Raw genomic sequence first — 20,104 nt, forward strand, 5'->3', positions numbered from 1 at the left:
GTTGGTTAATACCATGTAAGTCCATAATCAAATTTTCCTAACTCCATAAAAATTGGTAGTGTATCTATACTAATTAGGATCTAAAATAGGTCCACTCATTGTATGTGGGAGCTACATCTTTTAGGCTTTTGTAAATCTCTTATTTATAACAATAAGAGTTGGCAAAATTTTTCTATGAAGTGTCAGATAGTAAATATTTTAGACTTTTGGGCTGCATCAGGTTTCTGTCCCATATTCTTTTTTTTCCTTTTCTTTTCTTTTCAAAGAATTGTTAAAAAAAAATTGTAGAAACTTCACTGAGCTTGGGAACCATACCAAAGCAGGTGGCATTTGGCTCATAAGCCATAGTTTGTTTACCTGGATCTAGAACATTCCTCCTTACCTGCTTCTCTCCCCTCTCCCCACCACTGACTTGAAGAAACTGGGTCATTTGTTCACACTTTTGCTGTTAGGTTCCTTATGGTTTCTTTTTTTTTTTTTTTTATTCTTACCTGCATATTTTTTGTAGACAAGGTGTTAGATTTATAAATTTGATTAGATTTAGATCTTTTTGTGTGTGTAAGAATTATATTACATGAGAGGATAACTCCACATAAGATGGAGTCGCCTCACTTTTTGTGGATTTGGGTAGTGACAGCTAATACTTTGCCCCGTAAACTTCTTTGGTTTTACCATTTATTATTCCATGAATGAGTTATTTCATTATAGGTTGCAACATGATGATTTTCTCATTTTTTTCATTCCTTATATATTTTAAAATTTGAATTCTTTCTGTCTGTCTCTCTCTCTCTACTATTTTTCCTTCTAGAATTGCTTTACTTCACTTGTTAGGTCCCTTTAGTTATGGTAAAATATAGCTCAAGTTGGAAAAGAAGATAAATCTAATTACAGTTTTGCTTATTTTATTAATTTTTCAAAAACTAAGCTTATATTTTGTTATTTCCTCTTGTCATTGTTGTCTACTTTCTTGATTTCTATTCTTCTCTTTATTGTTTCCTTCCTTTTTATGTATTTGGGTCCTGTTTTTTTCCCCCAATTTATTGTTTCCTTCCTTTTTATGTGTTTGGATCCTGTTTTTTTCCCCCAACTTTCTGAATGCTTAGGTTGTTGGTTTTAATATTTGTCTCTGATTGATGCAGGGTTTCTCAACATCAGCACTATTGATAATTTGGCCTAGATAATTTTTTGTTGTGAGGGGCTGGCCTGTGCATTGTAGGATATTTAGCAGCAATCTTGGTTTCTAGCCACTTGATGTCAATAGCGCACCTTCCCTTTCCCCCTCTCCACAGTCCAGACAATCAAAAATGTCTGCATATACTGCCAAATGCCCCGTGGGGGGCAAAATACCCTCAACCTTTGGTTGAGAACTACTGGATTAATGCATTTAAGGATATAGATTTTCTTCTTAAATAATACCTTAGTTATTGCTTGCTTTAGTTAAAGCCCACACATACTGCATGTAGTATTTATTGTCATTCAGTCTAAAATCTGACTGTCATTTGATCTACACGTCTACAGTTCCTAATCTGTAATTCTGAAATCAAAAGCTCTGTGAAGAAGTAATTTTAACCCTAAGTTTGTACCAATTACATTTGATGGCAAAACCTGACCTGAACAGACATGAGATTATTTATTTAGTATTTTATTTATTTATTTAGTCTTCTCTCTCTTTTTTTTTTTTTGAGGTCTTATTTATTTGACACAGAGAGAGAAAGAGAGAGAGAATAAGCAGAAGGAGCGGAAGGCAGAGGGAGAGGGAGAAGCAGGCTCCCCACTGAGCAGGGAGCCTGATGTCGGGGCCCGAGGTTATGACCTGAGCCAAAGGTAGATGCTTAACTGACTGAACCACCCAGGCGCCCCTATGTATAGTCTTTTTATTTTTGACTTATTTCTTTCTTATTGCTTTTGTGTTTTGTTGCAGAAATATTAATATCTAATGATGGAGTACTCCATTAGATCTCATTGAGAGTGTTAAAGTATATATGAAATGTGTATTATATAACTGTCCAAAAATCCTAAAAATCCTGAATTCTGAGTCATGACTGTCTGGGTCAAAATGATGTTTGGTAAGCAGCTGTGAACAAGAATTTGATAATTTCCTCTCTGAAATATCTCTATAATTTGAGTTAGTTTCTAAGTATAAGGTTCTTTTTTTTTTTAAAGCTTGATGTCAGGGGCACCTGGGTGGCTCAGTGGGGTAAAGCCTCTACCTTCAGCTCGGGTCATGATCCCAGGGTCCTGGGATCAAACCCCACAGGGGGCTTTCTGCTCAGCGGGGAGCCTGCTTCCCCCTCTCTCTCTGCTTCCCTCTCTGCCTGCTTGTGATCTCTGTCAAATAAATAAATAAAATCTTTAAAAAAAACAAAACATAACTTGATGTCAAGTATGCTATTTTGGGTGGAGTGAAGCTTTGTATACAGGAATGAGAAGAGGGGTACCTGGCTGGCTTAGTCAGTAGAGCATGCAAGTTGTGAGTTCAAGCCCCATGCCCCTTGTTGGGTGTAGAGGTTACCGGGGGTGTGTGTGGGGGGGATGGAATGGGAAGAAATAAGAAAAGTGAAAGAAAGTAGAAAAGTGAACTGGGGCCAGATTGAAAGGGACTGTTAAGATTTAAGGGGTTTTATTTTATTCTGCAGGCAATATTAAGACCAGGCAATTCATCTAGTTTGGGGTCTCAGCCTTTGTCTCACAGATTTTATATTTACTTGATCACTGTCTGTACTGTCTATAATAGGTAAGCACCTCTAATCATGCATCTTCACTTCACCTCTTCTTACTACTTGGTGCCGTATATTTCCCAATTCTGAACTTCCAGGTCTTCTGTAATCCTTTCTATTCTGTACTGCACTTAATAAATTGTCCTCAGTTAGAGAACTGGGATAGATGTAGAACTCAGTTGTGTGTTTCCTTTCTCTTAAGGATTTTCATCTTGTACTGCCTGGAAATAGTTACTACACACACAAGCAGGGAAGCAGCAGGCAGAGGGAGAAGCAGGCTCCCCGCTGAGCAAGGAACCCGATGCTGGGCTCGATGCCAGGACCTTAGGATCATGACCTGAGCCAAAGGCAGCCGCTTAATGGGCTGAGCCACCCAAGCATCCCACTGTGTATGTTTTGTCCTGTTTTATAGTTGTTTATGGTGGGAAGGCAAGTCTAGTACCAGTCATTCTGTCAAGGAAGCAGAAGTCTCTTACTCCTTTGGAACATATGCCATTTGTCTGTTTTCTCATTGATATCACTCTCCAGATTATTTGTGCTCGTTTACAGTTGACTTTGTTTTATGGTTTATAGCCTTCCTCTCCGTTTTAAATCCTGTCGACATTCTAGGTGACTTCAGTGCTTGTGTGGTTCCTCTTTAGCCTCCCACTTGGGTCAACATATGGTGGCCCTTATTAATCACCAGAAAGAGCTCTACCTCTGAAATCTTAGCAAGTATCCTACTTGCTGACCATCAACTTCTTTCATTCATTCAATAACACCGTACCTGCTCCTTGACTTCTCAGTCTCCTGACTCCTTTGCTTTCTATTTCTTCTCTTCTGTTGTCACTTACCTATGCTGTTTAGAGTTGGTCTAGCTTAGAATCCACGGTCCATCACTTCAGCTACTCTGTTGCCAGTATCCTTAACTCCTTTCTGTTGCACTAATCTGACAAAATTGAAATCTTGGATCAGTGATGCTGCTTGGTTTTTCAGTGTTTATATCTTGGTTACTGAATGCTGCTAGAGAAAATCCCAAACCTGTAAATCTAACTTCCCAGCAGTTCCTCAGAATAGCCTTCTCATTGCGTGTGCCCAGTGGCTCTTTCAGAACTTGCCCAGTCTGCTAGAACTTCTGATCTTATTGCTTTTGCCTTTCTCTTTCAGCATCTCCCATTTTACGTAAAGGACATCATATTGCTTTTCATCCTCACTATTGAATCTACAGCTTAAGTACATTCTCATCCATGTATTCTTTCTCTCTGGTATTTGGAAAGAGATATCTATGGCTCTTACAACTATTTCTCCTTTTAGGCTTTGAAACCCAACTATTGCTAACTTCTCTAGGACATTATTAACTCAACTTAGCTCTTCTCTCCTATGTCTTTTTCTCTTATCTCCTTCTGTGCTGTCAATATTTAAATATGATTAGGTTTTACTAAACATTTTTGGTCATTATCTCCCTTCAGCCACCACCTTAGCCTGTTGTTCCTTTAAAAAGAGAATTATCCATATTACCAATTTACTTCTTTTAGTGGGGGAGAGGCAGAGAGAGGGAAAGAGAATCTCAGGCAGACTCCCTGCTGAGTGCAAAAACCTGACACGGGGCTGGATTTCATGACCCTGAGACCAGGACATGAGCCGAAACCAAGAGTCAGATGCTTAATTGACTGAGCCACCTAGGCATCCCCCAATTTCACTTTTTTATTTTCAGTTCACTCTTCATACATCCACTGCATTCCATTGGCATTCTACTAAAACTGCTTTTGCCAGTTCATCAGTGCCTTTTTTTGTTGTTGCTAAAACTTCTCATTCTCTCACTTAAATTTAAAAATAATTTGATCATGTTAATTACTTCATCCTTGTTGAATTTTTTTTTTTACCTTGACAGCCTTTATGACTTGATTCTTTTTCTTTGTAATTTTATTTATTTATTTGAGATAGAGAGCCAGTGTGCACATAGCGGGGTGGGGGTTTCGCATGGGCAGAGGGAGAGGGGGAAGCCAACTCTCCACTGAGCAGGGAGTCTGATGCGGGGCTCTATCCCAAGACCCTGGGATCATGACTTGAGCTGAAGGCAGATGTTTAACCATCTAAGTCACCCAGGCACCCTGCCCCTATGACTTGATTCTTGTTTTTTTGGTCCCCCTACCCCCCAGCTCTTCTAATTACTAGATTTCTCTTGCTCTGCTGATTTCCTTAATGTCTCTCTTTTTTGTCATTCTACAGCTCCTCCCTGGTCACTTCATTTATTCCCATAATTTCAATGATCTTTATGTGATAATCCCCCAGTTTTCTTCCTTACCTCATATTCTCTGCAGAGATTTAAACTACCCAATATTTAACTGCTCATGAAATTTTTCTACTTGCTCTGTTGTTTTTATTAAGATTTATTTATTTTAGAGAGAGAAAGAGTGAGTGTGAGAATGGGCAGAAGGAGAGGGAGGGAGAAAGTCTAAGCAGACACTGAGTGAAGATCCTGGGCTCAGTCCCAGGACCCTGAGACCATGACCTGAGCTGAAATCAGGAGTCAGATGCTCAACCAAGTGACCTACCCAGGTGCCCCCGCTGCATGCCATGTTTTAAGATACTTGAAATTTAGCGTGTCCAAAGAGAAGTGATTTTTTACCTATCCCTTCTGCTCACATTAATCAACAACTTAGTCCTCTTAATTCTTCCTCCTAAATGTTTTCAAGATTATCAGCTTTTTTATCTCTAAGTCTCTTCTCTGTATAAGCTACCTTTGGCTCCTATAGATTTTTTTCAGCTTTCTAATTAGCCTGCATGTTTCCAGTTTAGGCTATTCTCCATATTGTGACCCGAGTGGTCCTTTGATTATAAAGTCTAGCAATACTACTCTCCTTAAAACTTCTAAAATTCCTAAAATCTTAAAAATTCTTCATTGCCTTCAGGGTATTACTCAAGACTTTAAGTGGTAGATGACAGAAACTAAACTCACACTGTATTGGCAAAGAGTGGAATCATTGGAAGGTTATTTAAGTGTAGAAGGAACAGGAGTGTAGCTAGGCCTCAGAGACTGGTATAACTAGTCACATATCTGGATTTAAAATATAACCGATAAGTTTTTCACTTCGTTTTTTCTCTTTCTGTGGACTGGCTTCATTCTCTTCTCACTACATAGTGATTTGTGAATGGAAGAACTGGCACCAAAGTTTGTGCCAGTTAGTAGTTACCAGTTAATAAACATAATGTGGTAATTGGAATTTGAACTGTGTTGTTGGGGGATTGGTGTTTTACAAAATCATGGTAATGGAAATTTATGCTTATCAGGACTGTGCAATATGAGGACTGCCTGTATTGAGACACGTTAACATGACTTATTTTATGACACCATATTATCTCGCTTCTGCCTGTGGGTTTTTTTTTTTTTTTTTAAAAGCTTCATCTTAAAGCCAGTTCTTCCTTCAAGCTGTGCTCAGATCTTAGTTGGTGTAGTTTTCCCAAGTTTGAATTCCTCTGCCTCTTCCCTAGTCCCTCATTTCTCTACCCCATTCTCTTCTGTTGGATTTCTCCTACTTATTCTTTTAAGTTTTTCTATGGAGTTGCTTTCTTTGAAAAAGGATTTTCTTTCCTTTTAAATTTGGGTTGTATATTTTGCCTGAGGTGTTCCCTTGTCATGTATTGCTTTCTCTGTCTTAATATAATACACATGCTCACACTGTATTGTACTCATTTACTTACCTATCAGACAATGTTTTCCATGCATATAGAAATCATGGCAGTGCTGTTCCTGACTGTATCCCTACAGCCTGTTACTGGGTGGCACAAAATAATGGACACTCAGTATTAGTTTTTTTTTTATTTAATGAAAGGTAATCAGAATTTTGATGAATACTACCGTATCATTGGAAGGTATTTGGAGCACTGTAGTATAGCTAGTCAAACATAACAACCTAGGTACCAAATTATAAAATATTGAGAATTTATACTTTCTTACACTTTAAGTGAAATGTACATTTGATAGCATGCATTCTGTGATCCTTATAATTAAATAAATACATCACAGGCATCATGAGATCTGTCTTCAGTCTGATATGGTAGGTGCTTAATAAATACTTGTCAAATCAATGAGGGGACAACTTAAGTTTTATACTTTTTTTGGTTATAATAATTATTTTCATTTATTTCTAAGGTATCTTCATGTTTTAATGATCTTCTGGTCATTTGTTGCTGGAGTTGTTACATTCTATTGCTCTTTGGGACCAGATTCTCTCTTACCAAATATATTCTTCACAATAAAATATAAACCCAAGGTAAAATTTATGTGTTCTTATTTTTAAGAGTAGTATGTATTACCTATGCTGTTTGATATTATTACTGAAAGCATGTTAAAGCAATGATTTAAAAAAAAATCAATCTGGTATTATTTAATAATGGAAGACATCAGAACGTAATTAGAAATGAAATTTATGTATGTGTATATTTTTAAGGTATACAGCTCTACAACGAGCTATAAAAAGAAAATACAAACTTCTCAGAAAGTTGGAATCCATAATTATAGAGTGTCCTCTAACTACATATTAACTATGAGGACAGTAAATTAAAACACGTTCCCAAAGTTGGTTGTACAATAGAATCACCTGGGGAATCTTTTTTAAAAAAAAAAAAAGATTCCTAGGCACTCTAATCAGATTTTGATAGAATAGTTCTTGGTTAGGGCCTTGTAATCAGTACTTGTTAAGAGCTTTCTAGGTGATTCTGAGACACAGACACAGGGAACTCTGAATTAACTTATCCCACGCTGTTAATTTCCTAAATGTCTTTAAGAGACAAATAATCAGGTAGTTTGCTTAACCAAAATATTTTGTATATTTAAAATTTCATTAGGGTGGTGGTGTACTGAATCTGTGTCTAGTAGGCAAAGTCACTAGTGTGTAGATATCTTGAAGTCTTGCTTAATAATTCTTTGAGTTGATACAGTCCCTTTTTAGGTTTGTTGGTACTTCTATTCAGAAAAAGCACAGAGGAAAGTGGTGCCACATATTTGGTCAGAAACATGACTAGTCACATATCTTTCCTTTCATTGAAGTTAACATTTGGGGGAAATAGAAAATAGTTTTTTCTTACATCTCTGAAGCAGAATATCATTTCCAAATATAGATTGAATTTTTAAAAAAATAAGTAAGCATAAAAACTGACCTTAATTATATGCTTAGAAATTTGGCTTAAGAATTGCATTTTATCAGGTATTTTTTTCTCTCTTATTTGGCAGTTTAGTTTAGCCAGTAGTAGTTATTACAAAGAATGGTTTCAGTGTTATGGCAGACTAATAATAATTAAAAAAATATTCTTTCAATTTATACATTGATTAATAAACTTTCGAAGTTGATTCTCTTTAGTAAAGATTGTATGTAAACTAAGACAAATCTCTCCCCTTCCTCATTTCCCTTTTTTAGCAGTTAGGACTTCAAGAATTATTTCCTCAAGGTCGTAGCTGTGCTGTTTGTGGTAAAGTGAAATGTAAACGACATAGGTAAGTTGAACATTTTTTATTTGTTGATCCTTCCTATTACATTTTGGATTTTAGGCAATTTAATTGTATGATTTTCTTTAGGCCTTCCTTACTACTTGAAAACTACCAGCCGTGGCTAGATCTGAAAATTTCTTCCAAGGTTGATGCATCTCTCTCAGAGGTAATTAATTTAATAACACTGCCAAATATGCCCAAGCAGAGTATATTAAATACTAATGGAAATTTAATTGTGGAACATCTTAATATATGCCACCTAATGAATTCTTAAGTAGGTAGTTGATTATTATGAAATATGTGACTCAGGTGATAAAATAGAAGTTTTTGGATCCTGTGTCTAATTTAAATGGATATTTTAGCCAAAGACAACACTGTTTTACCTAGATATTGCTTAATTCTTATAACAGTAGTCATCTTTATGGTAGGGTAATACCTGAGCTAGACAGAGCAAGTATGTCCTATTGAATTATCCCAGTTTTGACACTTGCTAAAGGGTAGAGCAGAGAATGGGAGACTTTTTACTGTTTCCCCGTAGTGTAGGAATAGAAAGCATTCACCCTTATCTTTGTTACAGTGACATTTTATATATACTTTTTTGGTAACATATATTTTGTTATTTCTTTTAGAAACTTGTTTTCCCCATTGATCTAAGAAAGGAGTTAAGTCCTTGAAGGCAGTAAATGGGTCTGAGTTCTTCCCAGCACCAAATATAGTGCCAGATATGTTGTTAGTAGTTGATAAACATATATTGAATTAAATTGAATGCTAATTAATTAAAGAATAGCATTAGGCATCTGAATCCTGCTTAATTATCTTTTTTTCCTAATTTGTATCCTTGGCTAAAAGCATGCTGCATAAATGCCAAAATTCTTGGCATTTTTTTTTTTTTTAAAGACTTTATTATTTGACAGATTACAAGTAGCAGAGGGGCAGGCGGGGTCGGGGAGCAGGCTTCCCGCTGAGCAGAAAGCCTGATGCGGGGCTTGATCCCAGGACCCTGAGATCATGACCTGAGCAGAAGGCAGAGTCTTAACCCACTGAGCCACCCAGGTGGCCCTTGGCACCTCTTTTTTTTCTAATTTCTTCTTTTTTCTTTTTCATTTTCAACTTCAGGATTCCTTGATTTGAGACTTTGCTATCTAATATGGTAGCCCCTAGCTGCTGTGGCTGTTCATAAACACTTGGAAATGTATCACAAATTGAGTTGTGGTTTTGAGGATTTAGTAAGAAAAAAAGAATGTAAAATATCCTATAATACATTTTATTGATTACATGTTGAAATGATATTCTGGATATATTGAATTAAAATATATCATAAAATTAATTTTACCTGTTTTCTTATTACTTTTTAAAAATGTAGCTACTAGAAAATAAAAGATTACATATGTGACTCACATTACATTTCTATTACAGAGTGCTGATTTGAGGTCTGTTGAAGACCTCTAACAAGAGTATTATTTGTGGGTCTTTGACACTTCATTAGTTTCTTTTTAAAAATATTTATTTATTTATTTTTAAAAAAGATTTTATTTATATATTTGACAGATAGAGATCACAAGTAGGCAGAGGCAGGCAGAGAGAGAGAGAGAGAGAGAGAGGAGGAAGCAGGCTCCCTGCTGAGCAGTGAGCCCGATGTGGGGCTTGATCCCAGGAGCCTGGGATCATGACCTGAGCCGAAGGCAGAGGCTTTAACCCACTGAGCCACTGAGGCGCCTCACTTCATTCATTTTGAAAGAAAGAAAGAAAGAAAGAACGAACGAACTTATATGAAGCACTTGGCCTACTGCCTGGCACATACTGGTTTTCAGTAAATACTAGCTCAACATTTAAAAACATGTTTTAAAGATGTTTTTATCTTATAGATCTTACTATAAGCAGGAACTGGACTAGGCCCCAGGAATAAAAGGAGAAATAAGATATGGTTCTTTTTTTCTAGGAACTTGAGTCTAGGAGGGGAGGTAGACATATAAACAGTTGAATACAATGTAATGTGAATACCCGCAATAGTGGAAGAAATGTACAATGTATATTATTAATACAGAGGAAGAAATGCCTAACTATTGAGAGGGGCAGTCAGAAAATATGACTAGAAGTTTGTCAGACTGATAATGTGGGAAAGGGTATATCAGGGTTTGGGAAAAGCTTTTGAAAGGAAAGGGAGGCTTTGAATAAGGTGTTCAGTAAGATGAAGGGCCAAATGTGAGAAAGGATGTGGGCATGAAGACACTGTATTCTGGTAGCTAATATTTTATTGGTTACTTGCTGAATATTGGGCACTGTACTAATTAAGTTATTTCTTGAAATCATACAACCTATAAAGTAGGTGCTGTTATTGATTTTACCAAACTGGGCTTTAGAGGGTTTTAATTTTCTCAAGTTCATCCCTGGCTGGTAGTAGAACTTACTCTAAAACCTGGGTCTGGCTTAGTTCTTAGACAGTTTTTATATGGCTCTTTAGAAATCTGATCATTGAAAGATTTAAAGGGCCTTGCTGAAGGAGTTTAATTGATCATAGAAGTCACTGACTTTTGAAGTGTGTAACTGGAGTTTTCAGATGTGACTCAGAAGATACAATGAGAAGTGAAAAGGAAGTAAATGGTCACAGCTACTAGCAGGAAGCTTTCTCCTTCGCCTTTAAAATCAGTGCAGCTCCACTTTTCTTTGCTATGTTATGGTTTGATAAATTGAGGGTTTTATGCATGGGATTGAGGTGTTCAGATGCATGTTTTAAATTACTTTGGCAGCTCTGTGGAGGATGGATGGGAGCTAGCTTGGAAGGAGGGAGACTAGATGCTCTTGCTACAATATAAGGTTGAGAAGATAAGGACTGAACAGTGGAGCTATGGAAAAGAGCTACGTAGGTTGTAAAATCAATAATATTTGGTGATTGGATGTGGGGGTTAAAGTAAGACCAAGTATTTAATAGCAAATTTTCTGGTGTCCTTTTTGTGTCATATCTCCGTTTCTATGTGTCTTACTTTCCCAACTGGTATCACTAAGTGCTTAGTTTTTTTTAATACAAAATCAAATCTTGCCTTAATATTTCAAGAATCTACAACCTTCCTTACTGCTGCCAGAGAAGGAATACAAGCCTACAGTCCGGTTAGATACCTTTGTTAGATACCCTCCCAACTGCTTTAGAAAGTCACTGCCCACTGATGCAAGTCTTTTCAAAAATTAACATAATACTGCACCGAGAGTTAAGAAATGGAAATTTTAACACCCAGATTTCTTTTGTTTTGTTACTTTTTCATTTATAACTTATATGCTGATTTTTAATTTACAGCTAAAATTTTCACAAAAGTAAACATACCTGTATAACCAACACCCAGATCTGGAAACAAAACATTATTAGTACCCCAGAAGTCCCCCTCATACTCCTTTTTAGTCACTATTCTCCCTTTAGAAGCAATCTGATAGCTAATTTTGACCCCTTATGTAAGTCTGACCTACTTGTTTCTTCATTTTATTCTGGGAATACTGACTTGTAGAGAGAGTTAGGAATTCATAAGACTAACCTATTATTTTCCTTCTTTCCATAGAACTTTCAGTTCAGTGAAGCTTCAGAGTCAGGAACAATTTAAGTTTGTTGTTGTTGTTATTTTAATTGTGGGAATGTTTAGAAATGTGTGTATGTCATTCTAATAGTATTATTTCTTTTTATGGAGTTTCATGGTTTTCAAAGTATTTTCTCATATGTTCCGTTTGATCATCGCAATTAACCATGTAAGGTTGACAGTATATGTCATGTGAAAGTATGATACTAGATGTCAATATTTGGGATAATAAAATTGATTTTTGTTAATATACATTATTTGGTCATATGGTTTATTTTCCTAGAATTAATTAATTTGATTTTTCTTTAAAAACTAATTTTTATGCAGGTTCTTGAATTAGTGTTGGAAAACTTTGTTTATCCATGGTACAGGTAAGTTCTCTCTGTAAGACCTTTTTCTTTTTTTAGTGAATACGATTAAGTGTGCTGATGAAGCGTTACCAGTGTAGGCCAGGATTTCTCAGCTTTGACACTATTGACATTTTAGGCCAAATAATTCTTTTTTGTGGGGGGCTGTCCTGTGCATTGTGGGATATTTAGCAGAACAGCTGGCCTTTTTGCATGAGATACTAGTAGCAGCCCCTCATCTTTTTACTTGTGACCACCAAAAATATCTTCAGAGATTGCCATATGTTACCTGGGAGTCATGATTGGCCCTAGTAAGAACCATAGATGTATGTAATCAGTTAACAGTTTAGTGATAGCAAAGAAGAAAAAAACCTTGGCTGCTTTTTGAAAGAAAATTAGCTTAGAGAATTCCTCATCACTCCTAAATGGAGTGACCTGATTTTTATTTTATTTTATTTTATATTCTTAAGTGATTTGGGAAGCACTTCATGGTTCTTTGTTGTTTTGTTTTTGTTTTTTGTTTTTTTCTTTTTTAAATATTTCATTCATTTATTTGAGAGAGAGAGCAGAGAGCACAAGTGGGGAATGGGAGGAGAGGGACAAAGGAATACAGAGAAGCAGACTCCTCATTAAGTAGGGAACCCAGTGTGGGGCCTCCATCCCAGGACCTTGAGATCCATGTCCCAAGCCTAAGGCAGGTGCCCAGGGGGCTGAGGCACCCAGGTGCCCCGATTTAATAGTTTTATATGCACTTTTTACATTTAAAATAATTGTACATTTAGAGGAAAAGTTTATATTCAGATGTTTCATTAAATTGAAAGATAATTTTAATAGAATTTTCCTAAAATATTAATGATTTTTCCAAAGTAACTTGTTTTTAGTATCTTCTATTGGACATACAAGTGCCCTGTGCCATGAAGGATATAGAAAATTGTTTAGATCTGAAAAATTAATCTAATTTGAGAATCAGAAATTCACAATATATATTTAATAAATAAATGTTGTCTTAAAAAAGTATCATGTATTTAGTTACATAATTGAACACTTATACCTATATAACCTATAGATGAAATATTTAAAGGCATCTATCCTAATTTTATATATTTTGAATTTTCTCATTAAAAAATGCTAGTAGGCAAGATGCTCTATAGTATTAAACTTAATATCCAGTTTATTATATTTTCCTGAAAAGCTATGAAAATTAATATTTTTATGTTGGATTTCATCTTAAATATAGGGCATTTGCCATTTAAGTAAAGCTGTTAGTAAGTCTTTTTGTAAAATGAATCCTTGTGAAGACTCTCCCCACCCCCACCCATGTCCTGACTCTTCATAAGAGCTGCCTGTATTTCTAAATGGTAAGGTATGTATTTTCTCCTCAGTGTAGTTATTGATGCTGGAATAGTCACTTCCCTGGGGTTAATAGTGGAAGGCTTGATTAATACAATTATCTTTGTTATTCTGCCAAGGGACTTAATAGCACCATCTTCAAGTTCAGGATAATACCATTATATATACCTTTCTTGCTTGCTTTGAGTGGGGAAGTGTCCTAATTCTTTTAGGGACCTCATGGCTTCAGGAAAATGAAAAGTAGTTCCTCAGATAAAGGTTGTCAAAATTTCTGGGGGGTTAAGGGGGTAAGAGAAGAATAAGTGAAACAAGATGGGATTGGGAGGGAGACAAACCATAAATGACTCTTAATCTCACAAAACAAACTGAGGGTTGCTGGGGAGAGGGGGATTGGGAGAGGGGGCTGGGGTTATGGACATTGGGGAAGGTATGTGCTATGGTGAGTGCTGTGAAGTATGTAAACCTGGTGATTCACAGACCTGTACCCCTGGGGATGAAAATATATGTTTATAAAAAATAAAAAATTTAAAAAAAATGTAAAAAAAAAGTTTGCATTTTAGTTAATTTTCTTTCTCAAATAGAACACATTTTTTTTTACCTTTTAGAATTAGTTGATATTATTAACTATAAATATATTAAACTAATTAAAAATTTTGTATTAATTCTGTTACTCCTCCAAAATTATTGTTTTATTTCTTATAAATTACTTTGAGAATGCTTAGAAAATGTTTGGAGTATTGTAAAAATATGACTTTGCACATGTAGTTGTCTACAGGGAAATATATACTACAGTTTAGTTAATAATGATTATGTCTTGGTACTAGAATTATGGGAGATGTCTATTTTTTCTTTGTACATTTTTATTTTTTATTCTGTAATGTAATATATTATTTGTTAAAAAAGCAAAGAAAACATAAATGGAAAAAAGAGGAAGTTCTAAACTTTCCTTGGTTTCTAGAAGGAGTAGCTGTGTATTTCTCTGAGCTTTTAAATGCTTGCTTTTCTCCTTAATTGAAGGGATGTAACAGATGATGAGTCCTTTGTTGATGAACTGAGAATTACATTACGGTTTTTTGCATCTGTCTTAATTCGAAGGATTCACAAGGTAAATATTTATAATGAGAAATTTGGGAATTGGAGGTTTTATTATTACTAGAGATTTTTAAAAATCTTAGTTTTACTCTATCCTGTGCTGTTTATATTTTTTCTTCACTTTTAATTTTTTTAGATTAAAAGATGAATGGGTCACTTTTGATTCATTGATAAATTTTACTTTCTTTAATGCTTAGGTATCTTGGCTTGTGGTAATTAGAAATAAAAAGACAGCTATAGGAAAAAAAAGTCATGTTCCTGTTAGATGAATTTACTGAGTAAATGGTGATGATTATGATCTACTTTTTAAAAAGAAATTTAAGCCATATTATGTTTATGTTTGGGTCTTTGTCTATATGTAGTCACAGTGTGTTGGCTGTAGATACACATGCTTGTATATTGCCTTGTTTGATAGAATTGGTATATATCTGTAATTAGTAAATAAAGATGAATCTTGCTAAATGTTTCTATACTTTTTTGAGAAATTAACAAAATAGTCAACCACTATAGAAAAGATAGGGAAAAAATATGAATAAGCAGTTCACAAAAGAAAAATAGAAAAATGACCAATAAATGCTGAAAATATGTTGTCTACTTCAAATAAATATCATTTTTTGATGAGATGCTACTCTCTTGCCTGTTGGATTGGGAACGATAGAGAATGATAATGTCTAGTAATGGTGATTGTGGGGAAAGAGGCAAAGCAAGTACAAATCCAAATTGGTGTAATTCTTACACTGGAAGGCAGTTTGATAATCTCTATTAAAAGACTTAAAAATGTCTATACTGCCAAATTTAATTTTGTTTTTGTTAATATGTTTTAAAGAAATAATCAGAGATGTATATAAAAATGTATGCTCAAAGATTCATTGTGGTATAATTTATAATAAGAGAAACTGAAAAAAAGCTGATGTCTAATGATAAGATTGTCCATTAAGATATAGTACATGTCAGTTATAGAATTCTGTGCAGCCATGAAAAATCATTTTATAGAATAGTACTTATTTACATGAGAAATTATTTTTCTTATATAATCAAGTGGAAGAGGTTGGAAAAGAATATATTTGGTATTTTTCCACATTGAAAACAAAGATCACATATTAAAGCTTATTATTATATATATTAAGGACATAAAACCTTATCACTGTTAATTTACTATTATGGTGGGTTGATGCTGATTTTTGGTTCTTTCTGGGCATTTCTTTCTGTTCACCTTTTTTTTTTTGTATGAGCATTTTAGTATTTTGTAAATAGAAAAAAGTGGATAAAATTAATCATATTGTTTAATAAAAGTCTAAGGCAGCTGTATAGACTTTAAAATTGGAATAAAAGATTCGGTAAAAAATATCAATTCGTTGATGATAAGCCACTTAAATTACAACTTGGAGGAAGTCAAATAAAATTGATCAAAAAGCTAACTCATTACAATAAAGTTATCTATAGGTATTATTTAGTAGAATAGCTCTGCTCTGTTAGGCTTTATGATAGCCTAGTGATTTTAAAATCAAAGTACTTCATACTTGGATTGCATTATATGTATTTTTTGGTAGCAGCTTTATTGAGGTCTACTTTGTATACCAGACAGTTCACCTATTTGAAATGTATGATTCAGTGGTTTTTGGCATATTCCTGGATTTACACAATCATTACAATTTTATAACATTTTTATCACTCAAAAAGAGACCTCATACCCTTTAGCCATAAATCCTTACTCTCTCATGCTCTTAGATCTAGTCACTAGCCCATCCACTCTCTGTCTCTATAGATATGTTTATTCTGGATATTTCATATAAATGGAATCATGTAATATGTGGCCTGTTCTCATTGGTTATTTTTGACTTGGCATAATGTTTCCAAAGTTCATCCATGTTATGTTGTAGCATGTATTAGTACTTCTTTCTTTATGTCTGAATAATAGTCCATTGTGTGAATATGCCACATTTTGTTTATTTATCCATCAGTTGATAGACATTTTGGATTATTTCCACTTTTGGCTGTTATGGATAATCCTGCCATAGCATTTGTGTGCAGGTGTTTTTGATGGTTATAGGGATATGTGTTTTCACTTTTCTTGGGTATATACCCAGGAGTATAATTGTTGAATCAAATGGTAAGTCTGTTTAAGTTTTTGATTAAGTGCCAGACTCTTTTCCAAAGTGGCTGCCATTTTACATTCCCACCAGTAGTACTTGAGGGTTCTGATTTCTCTATATCCTTGCCAGAACTAGCTATCATCTCATTTTCTTACTCTAACCACACCTAATGGTTATGAAGTGGTATCATTTTGGCTTTGATTTGCATTCCCCTGATGACTTATGACATTGAACATCTTTTCATTTGCTTATTGGCTATTTGTATTTTTTTTTTTTTTTAGGAGTAATGTCTATTCAAATTATTTGCCCATTTTTTCACTGGGTTATCTATGTATTATTGAGTTGTAAGAGTTCATACATATGATTTGCAAATATTTTCTTCTGTATTCTGGATGGTTAAGCTTTCTATCCTTTCTTTTCATTTTATCTGCATCACTGTCCCAGCAGATAAGTGGGTCATTATCATACCCATTTTATAGGAAGTACCTTTGTCAAAGTGTTAGAAGTAGAGTTAATGGGCCAACAGTTGTGCCTGGTCATCTTATTCTTAGTACAGTGTTCTGTCCCTGATAGCATTGCCTAAATAATGTAAATTGACAGTTTGGGGATAATGAAAACAAAGTACATGTTTTTGTTTTTTTTTTAAAGTTTAGTGGTGAGCCCATTATTTTACCATTTTGATTCTGACCTGAGGTCTCTAAAACGGATCTTAGAAAAGGAAAATTTTTGCAAGTGTTCTCCAAGATTTTATAAAACATTTGAAAATGAAAACATCCTATTTATTTGATAAATATTACAGCAACCTATAGTCACTGAGGACGAGAAGCCAGAGAGAAATGAAGAGTAATACTATTTTGCAACAAATTATATTATCAACAAAAATATTCTCTCTTATTGAATATGTGTGATCTTATATAGCTAAAAGATATCTGTAAACTGCTCTGGGTTTTACTGGTAAATCACTAAAAATTGGGGGTTTATGATCCATCACACTTAGTAGATTTATAAGCCTCTGATTCCCCACCACTTGCTTAATATGGAATTTAAAAATAATTGAAACGTTGACACAAAACTTTGCTATGATGTAATTTTTTCATGTCTTTGATAAAGGGAAAATGTGTTGAGTTTTGTGGTTGAAGTCCACTGAACATGCTTTTTGGTGATTCATTTCATTTGCAATTCAATTTTAGTTATTTTTTGTCTCCCTTATGTGTGTACATATAGGTCTTCAGTCCTCTATCACTAACCTATCATAGTCACTACAGTTTCCAGCCTTCAAGGTGAAAAATGTCTGTGGGGAATCATGAAATACAATATTATTCCAAAATAGAATGCGTCTATATAGCTTAAAACCAAGATTTATCTTATAAGCTGAATAAAAAATTCTTCATTTTTAAGTAACCTTAATAAACAGAAACTTATGGTCCCAAAGGGATGATATGTTACTTGAGATTTTTCTTTCAGTGTATTTAAAAGAAACACATTAAAGAAATCAAGAATAAAGATACTATTTTGTGGAGAAATTTAGTATGGATAATGCATGCATATTAAGGTATATTTTCTTTAGTGTGATAAACTGTCTAACGTTGCAGTTTTATGATCCAATAATATAAAGCACTTTTAATTACATTTTTGAAAGATTTTAAATAATATCTCTAATTTTTAAGATCATGTGTTCCAGTATTTTAAATATAGTACTCCTGCCATTGTAACTCATTAATTGTCTTAAAAAATTTTATTTTAATGTTGAATTTTTCTAGGTGGATATTCCATCTATTATAACCAAGAAACTATTAAAAGCAGCAATGAAGCATATAGAGGTGATAGTTAAAGCCAGTCAGAAAGGTAATACAGTTTTCTACTACAACGTCTGAGTGATTTTTTTATATACCAACTTTTACCTTAAATACCTAAGTATGATTACTGATGCATTAACTCATATTCACAAATTCTGTGCAAGTATTCCTTCACCCCAAAATCCTTTTCAGTACTTTGTTTATTGTATAAGTGATTGTGAAAACTCAGAAATCTATGAAAATTAAAATATACTTAGTTAATTCTTAGATATAATATTGATGACTTTCATCTTCTTTTGGATGATAGTCTGTTGCCTTTATTACTCCCTCTGAGGTATCTCTCACATCTCTTCCCCCTTTCCCTTCTTAATGATTTCAACAGTTTTGACCTATTCCAGCCCTTCCTATATATTGCTACCATGTTAATTTCACACTACCACAATTCTCAAGTTATCTCTCTACTAAAAAAAAAATTAGTGAATCTATTATAGACTCTAAATTGTATATTTAAGTACTTCCTAGTCAAATATTTTAATTTACTCTTGTCTCTATGTGTTGGCTGGGATCACCTATTTGTAGGTTTTTGTGAATGTCCTGGTCTTTTATACTGTCATGATTTTCACATAGGAAACATTTTCTCATTTCTCGCTGAATGAATGAAATCTTCATTTGGGGGGCGCCTGGGTGGCTCAGTGGGTTAAAGCCTCTGCCTTCAGCTCAGGTCATGATCTCAGGGTCCTGGGATCGAGCCCCACATCGGGCTCTCTGCTCAGCAGGGAGCCTGCTTTCCTTCCTCTTTCTGCCTACTTGTGATCTCTGTCTCTGTCAAATAAATAAATAAAATCTTAAAAAAAACATTAAAAAAAAGAAATCTTTATTTGGGACTTTTCTTGCTCTTAGTGCAAACAGAATTTTTATTTTTTTTTAAAAATTACATGTTCAGGGTGCCTGGGTGGCTCAGTGGGTTAAAGCCTCTGCCTTCAGCTCAGGTCATGATCTCAGTGTCCTGGAATGGAGTCCCACATTAGGCTCTCTGCTTAGCAGAGAGCCTGCTTCCTCCACTCTCTCTGCCTGCCTCTCTGCCTACTTGTGATCTCTCTCTATCAAATAAATAAAATCTTAAAAAAAAATTACTTCTTTGCTCTATACTTGGTTCTTTGCAAAACTGATTTTTCCTTATATTTGCATTTGGTATTCTTTGTGAGTGCTTTCCCAGTGCTTTTGGTATTCTTTGTTAATGCTGCATACTACTCCATGTAGTAACTGTGTAGAAGAGGTTTCATATTTTGAAACCTCTTTGAAATGAGAGTTTTCAAATTTTCATATTGGTCATATGGTCATATTTTCTGGTAATTACTACACATTATATTCCCCTTCTGGAAATTCCCAGTTAATACCAGTGTACGAAAATATCTGTGTAGTCTTGCAGCAAAGAAGTGGTTTTAACTATTTAAATAGTTTTTAACTTCCCACATCCCAAATTCCTTTGAGTACAGAAGTAATTTTCCCTCCATTATCATATCAGTTAATATAAGCAGTTCATTTGGGGAAATTATGTTCTAGGCAGGGTTGAATAAAAATAAATAAAATTATTACTTTATTTGTTTTTGATATAAATAATTCCTCAGTTGTGAGAAGCATTTCAAGTTATATTTAAAATTTTTTCTGTTCTCATCTTATAA

The 20,104-nt window shown here is 34.5% G+C and overlaps 1 protein-coding gene across 5 annotated transcripts in view; it reads left to right on the forward strand.

The window, feature by feature from the left end:
• SNX14 (sorting nexin 14) overlaps positions 1 to 20,104 on the forward strand; it is an 83,864-nt gene that overhangs the window by 10,246 nt on the left and 53,514 nt on the right. For 3 of the 5 annotated variants that reach the window (XM_044246159.1, XM_044246184.1, XM_044246175.1), the window contains exons 2-7: positions 6,850 to 6,970; positions 8,114 to 8,190; positions 8,272 to 8,350; positions 12,072 to 12,115; positions 14,459 to 14,546; positions 18,387 to 18,471. In XM_044246159.1, coding sequence (XP_044102094.1) covers positions 6,850 to 6,970; positions 8,114 to 8,190; positions 8,272 to 8,350; positions 12,072 to 12,115; positions 14,459 to 14,546; positions 18,387 to 18,471 — 494 coding nt within the window. The remainder of the gene's footprint in view (positions 1 to 6,849; positions 6,971 to 8,113; positions 8,191 to 8,271; positions 8,351 to 12,071; positions 12,116 to 14,458; positions 14,547 to 18,386; positions 18,472 to 20,104) is intronic. The other 2 variants (XM_044246170.1, XM_044246193.1) reach the window with 1 other exon arrangement.

The sequence above is a fragment of the Neovison vison genome, chromosome 1, assembly GCF_020171115.1.
Source record: "Neovison vison isolate M4711 chromosome 1, ASM_NN_V1, whole genome shotgun sequence".
Taxonomy (NCBI): domain Eukaryota; kingdom Metazoa; phylum Chordata; class Mammalia; order Carnivora; family Mustelidae; genus Neogale; species Neogale vison.